This window comes from Pimephales promelas, chromosome 10, assembly GCF_988280905.1.
Source record: "Pimephales promelas chromosome 10, fPimPro1.hap1.1, whole genome shotgun sequence".
Lineage (NCBI taxonomy): Eukaryota > Metazoa > Chordata > Actinopteri > Cypriniformes > Leuciscidae > Pimephales > Pimephales promelas.
In genome coordinates this window covers 27,608,273-27,621,960 of record NC_142778.1, presented here as the reverse complement: position 1 = coordinate 27,621,960, position 13,688 = coordinate 27,608,273, and the positions used below count along the sequence as shown (strand labels likewise).

Genomic DNA, 13,688 nt, shown 5'->3' with positions numbered 1-13,688 from the left:
AATTATGTCTATGGAAAGTCACCATAAAACATCTACACACAACAAGTGTCCAGTTCACACAACAACTAACAGTAGCGTCTCAAATACTGTCTGTATGAATGTGCCACAAGAGTCAAGCCTGTATTCTCTTAAAGGGTTAGTTCACCCAAAAATGAAAATTCTGTCAGTATTTACTCACCCTCATGTTGTTCCAACCCCGTTAGACCTTCGTTCATCTTCGGAAAACAGAAATTAAGATATTTTCGATTAAATCTGAGAGCTGGATCACTCCTGCATACTAGTCTATAGGCTTCTTGAGGACTTGAAACTTGCCGGCCTCGAAAAGTTATTAAAGACATTGTTAAAATAGTCCAAGTGACTTCAGTGGCTCAATCTTAACTTTATCAAGCGTCGAGAATACTTTTTGTGCCCCAAAACAAACAAAAATAACGACTTTATTTCAACTATTCACTTCCTTCTCTATGGGCCGCTAGTCAGTTAACGTAGTGTGATAGCGTAGAGCTACGTCACACAAAGGCTCACTATTGGCCAGCTCTCAGATTTAAACAAAAATATATTAATTTGTGTTCCGAAGATGAACGATGGTCTTACGGGGTTGGAACAACATGAGGGTGAGTAAATACTGACAGAATTTTCATTTTTGGGTGAACTAACCCTTTAACAGTAACCAGTGACAGTGACCAAAGTATTACCAAAGATGGTGATGTCTATAAAACTAAAGGCTTATCCCATTTGACTAGACAAGTGTCCAATTAACCACAGAGTTAATCTTTTAAGACAGAAGCTTCATTGTAACAAGTGCTAGCCGGACGCCTTTACCCGCATTCTTGTCTCACGTCCTGTGTAGCATCTCGATCATAACACGGTATTCGAGTCGTCAGGTCACATGTCCGTCGCTGTGAGTTTCTGGAAGCAAAACCGCACACAAAATCCATTAGCATAGCGGCTCTCTCACACTGTCTGATATGACAGACAACTAGTTCCACTGCGGTTCCGTTCACACAGCGCAGGGTTTTCGAGAATGCGGTTGTGAGTTCCGAACATTTACGGGTCGGTTATAGAAAACGGTTGTCACTCCTGTAAATAACCATACTGTTTGTGAACATAACTGTATTAAAGGTTTACTGTATATTTTAGTTCACCCAAAAAAAAAATTGTCATTAATTACTCACCCTCATGTCATTCAGTCACCTACCCTGTTCACATTATATTATAAACTTCCAGGTTCTCTGGTTCACTGACTCATGATTGGCTCGCATATGCGTTGTGGTGCTCACGTGTGAACAGCATGGTTCAATAATGAGCCGGCATTCCTGTGTTTACTACTAACTAACCCTTTAAGGACTCAAATACAGGACTGACAACTGTATTGTGTTGCTTTGTGAATGTTGTGGCCTAACTGTGATTCATTCCTTTTTAACCGAATACTGACGTTTCCTTGTGAAATACTAGTCTTTTTTTTTTTTTTTGCATGTAATTTTCTTTGTAACGCATTTGAGACGGTGTCATTTTTCATATCTCCTCAATCTGATATCCTACTTGGATATTACTTAAAATAATACATGACCACAATCCCTAATATATGGAAGATATAAATTCCCTCAAAAATGGTAGATTCCCTCAACGTGAATAACAATGGTTCCACTTCACTGCAAATCTCTAGTATCTTTTCTTTGATGTTCCTCTCTGTAAATCTCATCATTAGGCATTGATTCATGCCATGAATCATAGTGACAATACGCAGCCACATCCACCCTCTCTTAAGACTGGGAGGCGTTTTGACAGTGCATACAAAGGGAGAGATGGAGGTCATTCTCACTCATCCTGAACACAGCACAATACTCGCTGATGCGTTCACAATCTATTCCAGAAATAAAGCAACAAGACGAACTGAAAGCCACTGTTATGTGCCCCCTGTGAGGGCAAGTAGCAAAGCTGTCAGTCAGTGAGGCGGTTAGAGATTCAGCCTTATGGTTTTCACAGGGCTGAAAGGGGGCTTTATAGACAGCATTGGGTAAGAAGAGCTCCAGGAAATTGCTCTGTGAAAAGCGATAGTACAATGACGCCTGGCACTTATGAAATCAATGCACATGCAGTACAAAATTTATGTAAATATGATTTAAATCAATTACAGTAGTACAGACCCCATAGCTTTCACGCATACTGATTTACCCATGGGCTTGCATAGTTTGTTTATTGTTTAATTGTTGTTGCTTAATGACAAAAGACATATTCATAGTCATAATTCAAAGGTACGGATAGTGTACAAGGAATGTTTCAAAATACATCTATGAGCTCTTATGTGTCTTATTATCAAGTATGATAGTCTCTAATCGTAAACATGAATAAACATGATCTTATTTGTGTTAATGAAGTGTGAAGCATGAGTGTACTAATGATTTGAAAAATATAATATAAATAATACATTGTTTACAATGACAATTCAAGTAGTCATTTAGCTGAATAAAGTAGGAGATAATAGATTGCAATCCTTCACTGCATAGTTAATGTCATTTTATTTTTATTCACCATGTATTATGTTTGCAGAAACAGATGGGAGTTGTTTAAAATGTTAGATTAAATAAATAGTTTATCCAAAAATGATTATAAATAAATAATTATTCACTCACCCTCAGAAGCAATCACATTTGATGAGATGCATTGAAAAGTGTCAAATTTCATTTAAAACCTACAGTGAATAATGACTTAAAACTGCAAATATAAAAAAAAAAAATAACTGCAAATAGGTTGTGAAATAAAATAATACTAACATTTTCTCTTTTTTCTTGGGTGAAATATCTCTTCAAAAGCATCAATCGTAAGTCAAGGCCTGCTATCAAACTCATTTTCATCGGTATAAATGGAGGTTAAAGACTTCATTCTCAATGCATTCATGTTCATCAGTTTAAGCACTAGTATGTTAAGCACTACATTGTGCAGGTCATAAAGGAAATGGGCAGGACTGGGCTTCAGTAATGATTAGAGTTGTTTAGTCCATCTGTTCTGAATCCCTCTGGGTGGCTGTTGATTGTAGGGTGAACAAGACTATTGAAGAAAATGTGATGAAATAAGCCCATGACTGACGGCTTGATTGACTGTAATCAGTCCCAGGTTGAGCCTTCCACCTCCTGTTGTCGTCGCCTCATGATCTCCTGCAGCTCTGTATCCCCACGACCCCTCTGAGAGAAAGAAAGACTTTCAAGCTCCATTTTCCACTGCATTTGAACGTTTAATGTGCACAAATTCAGATTAACGTAAGTGATATTGCTCTGTGACAGACCTCTAATTGAGCTTTCTGCACACTGAGCTGACTGAAGACACGGGAACCCTCGTCCCCGCACACGGCTTTCAGCTCATCCTTACTGAGAGAAAATAGTTGAGCCCCGTTCAGAATACCCAGACATTCCACCACCCTGGAATGTGGAGAGAATATTACATCATATTCATCATGTTTTTTAAAGGAGTCATATCACGAGGAGTCTAATTTTATTTGATCTTTTGAGATAAATTGCTACGTATGCTATGAAAATATACTTGGGCAAATTACTAAACAGTTGCACAACCAATTTGTTACAGTTTCCCAGCACTAAATGAGCTCAAATAGTGGCTTGAAAATTGAAATTAAGTCACTGTGTTTCTTATCAGCACAAACATGCCTTTTTATGTAAATTAGACTCATTAATGACTGCACTGTATTCAATGACCGTTTGCCAGTCATAGTTTACGTTAAAGCCGTGGTAGAAGTACATTTTTATTTAAAATAGATGCTTGCCAGATTTTAGTTTGACCCCCCCCCCCCCCCCCCCTATAACATTCTCAATAAGATTTGATTTGTATAATATTTAATAAAATTTGTCTACATATTATTATGTGTATTCACAGTATATCTTTATCATAGTCCCCCTGGAGCAACTTGAGGCTTAAGTACCTTACTCAAGGTTACATGTTCATCACTTGCGGGGTCTGAATTTGCATCCTCAGTTAACAGGCCATATGTTTAACCACTAGGTTTCAAAGCCATTAAATCATCTGAAGTGTCACATGTCGCAGCTCACGTGTCACTCACGGTCTGGAGAATCCCTTTGCGTTGAGCCAAGCATTGACCTCAAAGGGCTGGGATTCATACATGATGGGCACGGATGAACTTGAGCGCTCCACCCGAAAGTTTCGAGCTGGTGGCTGGGCCTTGTTGTCAGTTATCCTCTTCAGCAGTTCATCATTTACCTCCTTCTGTTGGTTGCGGTCTAGAGATAGGCAGAAGAAGTGATAGATAGAGAAACAAGCACTGGGACAGAGACACCGTGAATAAGATTGTCCTAGACAGGAGCAATAAGCTCTGGTGCGAACCTGCAATCTATGTACATAAGACTACTCTCACACCAAATTCATTTCCCACTTCTCTGCATTTGTTTAGGTTTTTTTTTTTTTTTTTTGGCAGACTCTGCCCACTCTCCATCTCACAGCGAATACAGCAAGCAGATAAGAGGTACGTACTATCTTTATCCCGGGAGGATTTATTCATCTCCAAAACCTCTGCGTGATTTACAGGGCCAGCAGAGGTACCTTTGTAAGGATTCACAGCCTGAGATGGGGAAAACAGAGGGGCAGAAAAAGAAAGAGTCAATCCCTGGCATGTAAAGTAGGAGAATATATGTGTGCACTTTCCATGTAAGGTACAAAAAAAGTACCTTATTTTTCAATTTTTCAAGGGAGTGCTTAACCTTCAGGAAATGGTCTGATTTATTATATTAGCCTATTTCTTTTTATTATCTATGACGTGTGCAATTTTTTTCAACCCTGTTAACACATTTTATGACTTGTCTAAATACAGTTTCAACCTTCCATGTAATATTCTTAACATGAACATAAAAATTAAATACATTTGTTAAATAAAAATGTTATGAAATATAATAACAAAAAAACGGGGACAAGCGAAATTCACCTGATGTCAGTTCGTCTAGTATTAACACTTCACAATACAGTTTCTGTTGTTAGCATTAGTTAATTACATTAGTTAACACGAACAATACCTTTACAGCATTAAATTATCTTAGTTAATCTTCCCTTTCAAGGAAACTCGCGCTGCATCGATTGAACATAAGGGAACTCTTCATGTGATGATGTATAGAGAGCCTAAGTCCCTCCCCTTCCGGTCGACCACCAAGGGACCTTATTTCGGAAAAATATTGAATGGTAGTCAATGGCGAGAGACAACAAATATTTTGATCTCGTTTGAATTGTGCCCTGAATTACACATATGATGTTTGTCAATTTAAAAGATACATTTTAAAGTAAAGAAAGTCGCAGTTTGATGAAAAACCGTTGAGGTATAAGACTGTGAAAATACGTAATTACAAAGACTACAAACCCCAAAGGCGCACATTTTCTCTCAATGAATGAAGCTAACTTTACTGAGGCTGTCTGTCATTGTTTCTACAGTCTTACGTTATAATCGTAACGTTACGCCGTCCTACCTGAGTGTTTTGTACCAGACTGCACACACACGAGCAGCGGATCTCGTTTCGCTTCCCGGGAGATGTAGTTCACAGAGCGATTTTCACATAAAACTAAATGTTACTCTTCTGTTTTATGACAAACTGTGACGTTTTTGACTTTCAGAATTATCTTTTAAATTGACAAACAGCATATGTGTAATTGAGGGCACAGTTTAGACGGAATAAAAAGATAAGTTGTCTCTCGCCATTGACTACCATTCATATTTTTTCCGAAATAAGGTCCCATGAGTCGGAAGCGGAGGGGCGGGACTTAGGCTCTCTATTGAAGCACATGTAAAATCAGTCCAATGGTGGAACATCAGAGGCGGGTGACACGAAATCAGGAAACTATAAAGCCTGCCCAAAACAGAGCCACGCTAGCTTCAGTGTCTTCAGTAGTGCTCATTGTGAAGCTGTCCTTGTCATATTTGGTGTTGTTTTGTCTTTATATCTGATATAAAGTATACAAAAGTCATAGCGAGCAAGCAGCAGTTCATGATGTGTGTGCACCTCTGCCCATGTTTTTAAAGGGTGGGGACACACATATTGTTTGTGTAGCTTGTTTTGGTGATAAGCATGCACAGTCAGCACTGTGATGTGCTTCCAATGCGGACACTCTGATACCGCCTGGCGTTCTTTAGCGAGGACGCTCAGGCTTGAGCTCCCTATGGCTCTGGTCCCACTGCTGCCAAGGCACAGTGGCGATCACAGATATGGGGTTTGCAAATGGATCTATCCGCGGGGTTAGAGACGGGCAAAGGCTTATCTCTGCCTTCACCTGATAGATCCAGTGCCTTCTCTCAGGGTTTGGAAGCACTTGCTGCGGTTCCTTTAGCCCCGATTGAGGCACAGACACTGCAGCTATCTAGTTCTGAGGAACTGGAAGTTGTCAGTTTCGATGCAAGAGATTCTGACGATTTGCCACCTCAGTCTCATGTTTTTGAAGAGCTTGTTTAGGTTTTGACAAGAGCGGTTAAAAGACTGAGTATTGACTGGCCAGCAGATAAACAGGACGTTCGTTTCAAAAGGACGCAAGCTTCCTACCTTCACGGTCACGACCTCAACGCCGGGGCCTACCGTTTTTCCCCGATCTCCACACCAAGGTGTCGAGATCGTGGGAGAAACTGGATTCATATAAAGTGTACAGTATAGTAAACAAACATCCAATTATTCCTCTATATCTAACTATAAATAGCACATTTATGGGGAGATGCCAAAAGTGGAAGAGGCGCTTGCAAGATATCTATCCCCCAAAGCGGCATCTTCCCTAAAAGCCCCGGCATTACCCACTAAGCCAGTCAGAAACACATCATCACTAGTGGGTAAAGCTAATTCACCCGCTGGTCAGGCTGCAGCAGGCTTTCACACAATGTAGCTGCTGCAGGCCCACCGAGCTGAATTTTTTGCAGACATGGATGAAGCCGGGGGAATTGGCCCTCAGATTTATCTTAGCGAGCACATATCTCAAGGACCACCCGGAAACGTAGTGGCCTTGGGATGCACGACCCCTCCGAGGAGAGCTCCAAAGCAGTCATTTTGGTTGTTCCCTGCCGGTTCGCCATTGCAGGGCGTCAGGCTGATTGCACAACACAAACCAGAAGCCAGTCTTGCGAGGCTGGTACCGCTAGTAGAATTTTAGCAGTAATGGAACAAGTGGAAACCCTGTTGGAGAAAGTGGCCATAGTATATGTACCTCCATCCGACAGGGAAACAGGTTCTACAGCCCGTATTTCATAGTTCCAAAGAAGGATGGGGGCTTGCGTCCCATTTTAGATCTTCGAGTGCTAAACAAGTCTGTCATGCAACTAAAGTTCAAAATGTTAACACTAAGACAAATCGTGCCACAGATCAGATCCGAGTTTGTCACAATAATTCTCCAGAATGTGTACTTCCATCAGTGTTGTAGTACTCGAGACTCGGACTTGTCTCGGACTCGGTCTCGAGACCATATTTTAATGGTCTTGGTCTTGTCATGGACTCCTGTGCATTTGGACTCGGAATTGACTCGTACTCGAACATTTTTTTTTTAAGACTCAGACTTATTCTCGAGTCCACTCGAGTTCAATTCAAAATATTTTTCATGATTATTAATGTATGTTAATAAAATATTTCTTTAAATTGATTGACACGCCCAGTGATTGGTGATTTTCTAGTGTGCAACTGTGCATAACAAATTGCAATAAAATTACTTTTAACACCACCTACTATGTGGCCTTTTTACCCTAAACTGATCATATTTTTTAAACTCTAAGTAAATTCAGAAAGAAAAAAAAAGGATTTCTCTAAGTAAATAAAAGTAAATTAGGTAACCAACCCTCACTGGTCTCGGTCTCGACTCGGACTCGACCGTCTCTGGTCTCGGACTCGACTCTCTATGGACTCGGTCTTGACTCGGACTCGACTCTCTCTGGTCTCGGTCTCGACTCAGACTCGAGTGAGATGGTCTCGACTACAACACTGACTTCCATATCGATTCCATACCATCCTTCCATATCGATGCTCTGGCACTGGCACTCTGCGCCTGCAGGCTATTTGCATCGTGAACTACATCAACGATTTGTTGATTCTGGCTCAGTCGCATCAGTTGATGGTTCGGCATTGAGATGTCGTTCTCGCCCACATAACCACATAAAAGAGTTGGAGCTACGAATAAATGCCATAAAGGCTTTCTCCACTAGAGGACCACTTTTCTAGGCGTGGTGTGGAACTCAACGGTGGCTAACTTACTCCTCCAGTGGCTCGAAGGGACGAGCTGCAGGCCTCAGGCTTTATAGTTTCCTGGTTCATGACGTCAACCATCTGTCCATACCTTAGACATACTGACAGTCTCTGTTCAGAATCGATTGGTTCACGGAAATTGGTGATCTTGTTTTTAAAATGTGGCTCCAGAATCGCAAGCAAAGCATCAAACTGTTCCACTGACATTCTGAGGTAAATTTTGAATCGCTCGGGATAAATTCGAAACTCCTTGATAAGGAGGTGCTTCCTCTCTGCGCAATTTCAGGATTGGATGGACGTAATATTTTCTTTTTCTTCTCTTTTAAGAGAGAGGACAACAAAATCATCCTCACTGCTTGACGAATCCATTTTGAATTTTTGCGTTTTTTTCCCGCAAAGGTTTAATAAATACGCATCGGACTCAGTGTGCAAGGTTTCTGTGCGTGACAAATTTTCAGGCTGACGAACACGGAAAAACGCATACGAAAATTTCGTACTCAGTGTACAATGGCCTTTACTGTTTTCACAACAAAAAAAATGGCATTTGGTCCTCTAATGCTTAAACAAAAGTCACTAGAGGACACTAAAGTGTGACATATTCATGAAATCTGCCTTGTAGAGTTATAAAATTCTATATTATTTTTATTATTATATAATTACAAATTATAAACCAGAATGGTGGGTGAATATTTTGACAGTGAAGTAGCTTAGACTGCAAGCTAACCTGGCTGTTGAAGAGAGCAGCACGGTTGTACTGTGGCTCTCCTGGTTTGACCTCTTCTAGTACATTACACGGCACGTAGCCTGACTGACCGCTGCGGTTCCTCAGCAGCCACCACTGTTTATTGTTCTCCAAGGCCTAGAAAAACATGAGAGTCTAGTATTAGTAAATGCATGACTGTGTATGGATCAATATTTTTTTTCTGTGACAAATCTATTTTTGAGACTGTTCCTCGTTCATTCAACATGTTGTCTAATTTTGGCTAAAAGGTTGTGTCATACTCTGTCTCATGATGTATCCTACCAATGGGATCCTAGAATTAAATCCCAGTGATACCAGGCTCAGGCCGGGCATGTCTAGAAACACGATTATCCGTGTTTCCAGATGGATTAGCCAATCGGGGGTAATCCCTCTTGATCACTTCAGTAGTTCTCATGTAAATAGAGTTCCTCAGGGTTGGATGCTGTTCTGAGGCAAACTGCAGACATCTGAAAGTGACAGGTTGAAAGGACGCCTTCCTACATGTTGGATTCGTTGTGGGTATTTTACATTTGCAAGGGTTTACTTGTGTTCCTATAATGTGTAGTTGCATAATAGGGCTGGGTAATAAATATCGATTTCTCCATATTAATCGATTCTCATTTTTACGAACCGATATCGATTCTTAAATCTCAAGAATCGATTAGTCATCCTGTTTCATTTGAATGAGTGGGACACTGTATCGCGGCTGCGCACATCCAAAAAAATCGCAATAATCTTTGTCCTTTGTTACTATTGATATGAAACAAAGTCTCAATTTTCAAATTACGTCCATTTTCTTTAGAAATTCAAAAACATAAATAGCGTTTTGGCGCTGTGGCGTGAGATCGCTCTGGAGAAGCAGCAGCGCTGATCTCTCTTCCGGGTTAATAATACCAGTTACAGCGCGAAATAAACATGAATGAGCATCTGAAAGTGTGTTAAAGATAGAGTACAACTTATCGAAATCCGTATCATGTCACATTGAATCGCTCAATCAGTGTTTCAACCGTGGAAAGACGTCAGTTAAACAGCTTGTAATCAATGTCATGCATCGTCATATTTACCTCAGGAAACCCACATAAACTCGTTAGTCAGCTAGAAAAAATAACTCCAGAGAGAAGCATTTTGCTAAATATATACACCATATTACATATAATGTTCTTTAATATTTAATGCATATTTGAATAAATCTGGCAAGTTTTTATGACAGCCACCATTTAAATGTTTATATTTCAAATAATCTTCTTATTATAAAATAAATAAAAGTGTAATTTAAGTGTTTGTATAGCTACAAAACAGTTCATTATTACCTTCATATTAGGCTAATGAAGTCTATAGGCTACAATTAGACTCCCATAGTTTGCAACATTAGTTAAGAGATTTGATTCCCTTGAGAAAAATGGCCATTTATTGTAACTGATATCCAAAATAATCGATATTGAATCAAATCGAATCGTAATCGAATCGAATTGCAAGCTTGTGAATCGAAATCGAATCGAATTGTGAAATTCGTCTCAATACCCAGCCCTATTGCATGCATAAGGTCTCATTTTATGCATTATAAAGTAGGCAAAACTAGATTCATGTATCTTTGGGCTCTATCATACACCTGGCACAATGCAGCGCCAAACGCGGCACAATTGTTTTTTTGCTAGTTTCAGCCTGACGCAGTTATCATTTTCACGTCCTGCAACACAAATCAGCCATGGTGCGAGCTCAACTGGCTTTTAAAGGGAATAGGAAATTACACTCTGATTTTACACCCATAACACACCTATTACTTTTTAAGAGAATAGGGACAACCCATGTGCCTCACGCCGACCATTTTCCGCATCGTTAAAATAGCAAAATTGGATTTCGACACACCCTAAGTGCACTTGCGCCATGCATTTTAGACCATGCGTTTAGATCGTTAAAATAGGGACCTATTCAATTCAGTTTTCCTTAAGTTTCCCAGAAACTTTTAATGTTTTTTTTATCATTTATGTTCAAACACCAGCCTACAGAATCTTCTAGATGTTGTGCTCTGCATGAGCTGTAGTCTTGTTTTTTCTCCTTTATCCTCCCACGCTGTACCTCAGACCTATTCTGCCCTGTTCCCCATCCTCCTCCACCTCCTCACAGAGGGTCATCCATACCTCCAGCACCTCGCCCTGCTGCACGGAGAGCTCATTGGCATTGCGTGCCACGAAGTGATAACGGATCCTGACATGATGTAGATCGCTGTTAGACCTGTGCGGTAGAAATAGCAACACAGCACAATACTTGGGTGTTCATTAGGTGAAGCTACAGCTGACTGCAGTTAGTTAACACTTGGCAGTATTTTTAGAAGTTAAATTTTGTACTTTAGCCTTAGATGGGTTAATGTGGTCTTTGTACCTCCTCATTTTGCTTTTGTAGTTGTTGTAGATACTTAAACGTCAACATGAAACCCGGTTTGCAAACCATTCTACTTCCGACTGTAATATGGAGTGTTCAAAGTGAAACTAGATATTCAATGTGAAAAAAGTATGAATTTTATCCATCTGCAATTGATTGGATAAAAAGTACTAAATCCCTTTTTCTATTTAGTATAAGTAATATTGTACCTACATGTCAACTAACTCTTAATATTGAAGTAGGGTTAGGGTTAGTAGAATATAGGAATGTCTAAAGGGAACTATCACAATAAAGTCTTTTTAGGAAAGCAGACAACATACTAATACTCTTCTAATACTCTATTGAGAGTAAGTTGACATGTAGGTGCAATGTTACTTAAAGTCAACTTAATGTCTAAAGGGGACCATCGAAATAAAGTGTTACTACATTATCTAATAGCCCGCACAACCTGTCAGTGGTAACGTACATGTAGTACGTTAAAGGGAAGAGTTATTAAACTTACTTGGAAAAGCATGCAGCAATGAATTGTTCAAAATAAGGCGATGCAAAAAGAAAGTAAGCAAACGGGGTCGATTTGAGTTTCATGTTGACTTTCAAGGAACTCCAGCAGACCAAACAACTTTTTCTAGAGGCCAGTCCATGAACAAATAACTCATTATAACTAACAAGCCAGCATAACAAGCTACTTTGAAAATCATTGTTTTTTTTCCCCTTTAAATCAGTTAGAAATAAAGCAAACTTTTTGTTTTAATGATACGTTGAAGTAGCAAAATCCTCACAATGCATCTGGACAGATCATACTGTATGTTCTCTCAACATGGTGAATTTTACTATGAAAAGTATCATTTCTTACCTTATAAATCTACTTTATGACAAAAACAAGCTATAAAACTCTACACGATGAACACATATATGCAGAAACCGGTCTATTATAATGGACAACTTACGACTCAAGCATCCTTTTTCAGAAGAGCCTGCGGTTGCTTTGCTGCAAGCGTGCCGTGAGCCGCTGCACCTTCCGCCAAGGTGGAAAGTAACTTGACGTGCTGCAGCCTGCACATGTGGTGTAGCTCATGCATATTTCAGTGGGCCTGCACAGAGCATGGAGAACTTTAAACTGAACGTACTGGTCCCCATGCATCATTAATGTGCTGGCCTACCTCTCTCCTCCTCGCCCAGTGATAGAGCGTTGAGGATAACCGCAGTGGCCCAGTGTCCAGCCTGTGCCAAGACCTTCTTTCTTGAAGCCCATAAATAAATAAACATGCTGAACGCTGGAAACTGGCACTCCACTACACAACAGGCAGATTTGTTTTCGCCTCCAATCGCAATTTGTTTTACACGCTCCAGATAACTGACCATATATTTTAACTGTCTAATAATTGGAGCCATTCAGCATGTCACTCTTAATAAATTGCCTCAGTAAAAGTGTAATTATCAACTTTATATATTTATATACTTCTAAAACAACAGTATAATAAATTATCTTTATACAAATTAGTAAAGGTTGAAAACCATAATCCATGTTGGTTTAGATGGATAAATTACTGCCTGCATAAACCTGCATAAACAAGTTTTGTCCATTCTTGGGAACACCAACTAATATGGCATAGAAATATACGTAAAAATATTTAGGTTCTCATGTTGTGATGTGTGACAGTATTTGTGAAGTCCTGTTGATTACCACAAAAAAATTAAATAAACTTTCAGCTGTAAAGCTGTTTAAATAACCATTTTTACACTTAAAATATGTTAACCTTCATACTGTTTTTCCATAATATGTGCCTTACTGTACCTGATTTTGCTTTTTTGCTTTTTCTTTTTTTTAAGAAAAGGTTGAAAATGTTGCTGCAAGGCACGTTTATTTATATAGCACATTTCTATGGTAATTCAAAGTGCTTTAATTAAAATATTCACAAAATAAAAGTAAGTAAGCATGATGGTACCCGAGGCAAGTGCTGTATTGTGAATAAGTAACGGCTGAAGGGGTTGAAGGCACTCCCCTACGCGTCGTGCCTAACAACGTCCTCAGCCGTTACTTATTCACGATACAGCACAGCCTCTCATACCTTATTGCTTTTATAAAACGGTGAACACACAATAAAAATATGAAAGTAAAGAAATATGTATTAGTGCAACTTTCATGAAGTAAAATCACCAAAAGCCTTCCTTATGCTAGAAAAAAAAAATAGTCCCTGACCGTGAACAGCAACAATAACGTCAACAACAACGTTCCAATGTGTAATATACAGGAAAGCTAAAAAAAAAAAAAAACAACAACAACAACATAGGAAATAAATAGAACCGTTGGGTGAAGTTTTATCATGAATAAAGCACAGCTATTGACCAATCAG

The 13,688-nt window shown here is 39.4% G+C and overlaps 2 protein-coding genes across 5 annotated transcripts in view; one reads left to right on the top strand and one right to left on the bottom strand.

Annotated features, from left to right (window-relative positions):
- mgat4c (mgat4 family member C) overlaps positions 1 to 13,688 on the top strand; it is a 125,620-nt gene that overhangs the window by 88,234 nt on the left and 23,698 nt on the right. Inside the window, exon 1 of one of the 4 annotated variants that reach the window (XM_089116395.1) lies at positions 4,441 to 4,486. The exons of the other annotated variants lie outside the window; for them this stretch is intronic. The gene's annotated coding sequence lies outside the window, so the exon portion shown is untranslated. Of the gene's footprint in view, positions 1 to 4,440; positions 4,487 to 13,688 lie in introns of those variants that run through there. 4 annotated transcript variants of the gene reach the window in all.
- eps8b (epidermal growth factor receptor pathway substrate 8b) lies at positions 2,237 to 12,292 on the bottom strand. The gene is made up of 7 exons (XM_039691800.2): positions 12,282 to 12,292; positions 11,094 to 11,187; positions 8,938 to 9,072; positions 4,495 to 4,582; positions 4,067 to 4,244; positions 3,281 to 3,413; positions 2,237 to 3,179 (listed from the first exon to the last, which is right to left on the bottom strand). Exons 1-7 carry the CDS (start codon positions 12,290 to 12,292, stop codon positions 3,102 to 3,104), a joined length of 717 nt encoding a protein of 238 aa, XP_039547734.2. The 3' UTR covers positions 2,237 to 3,101.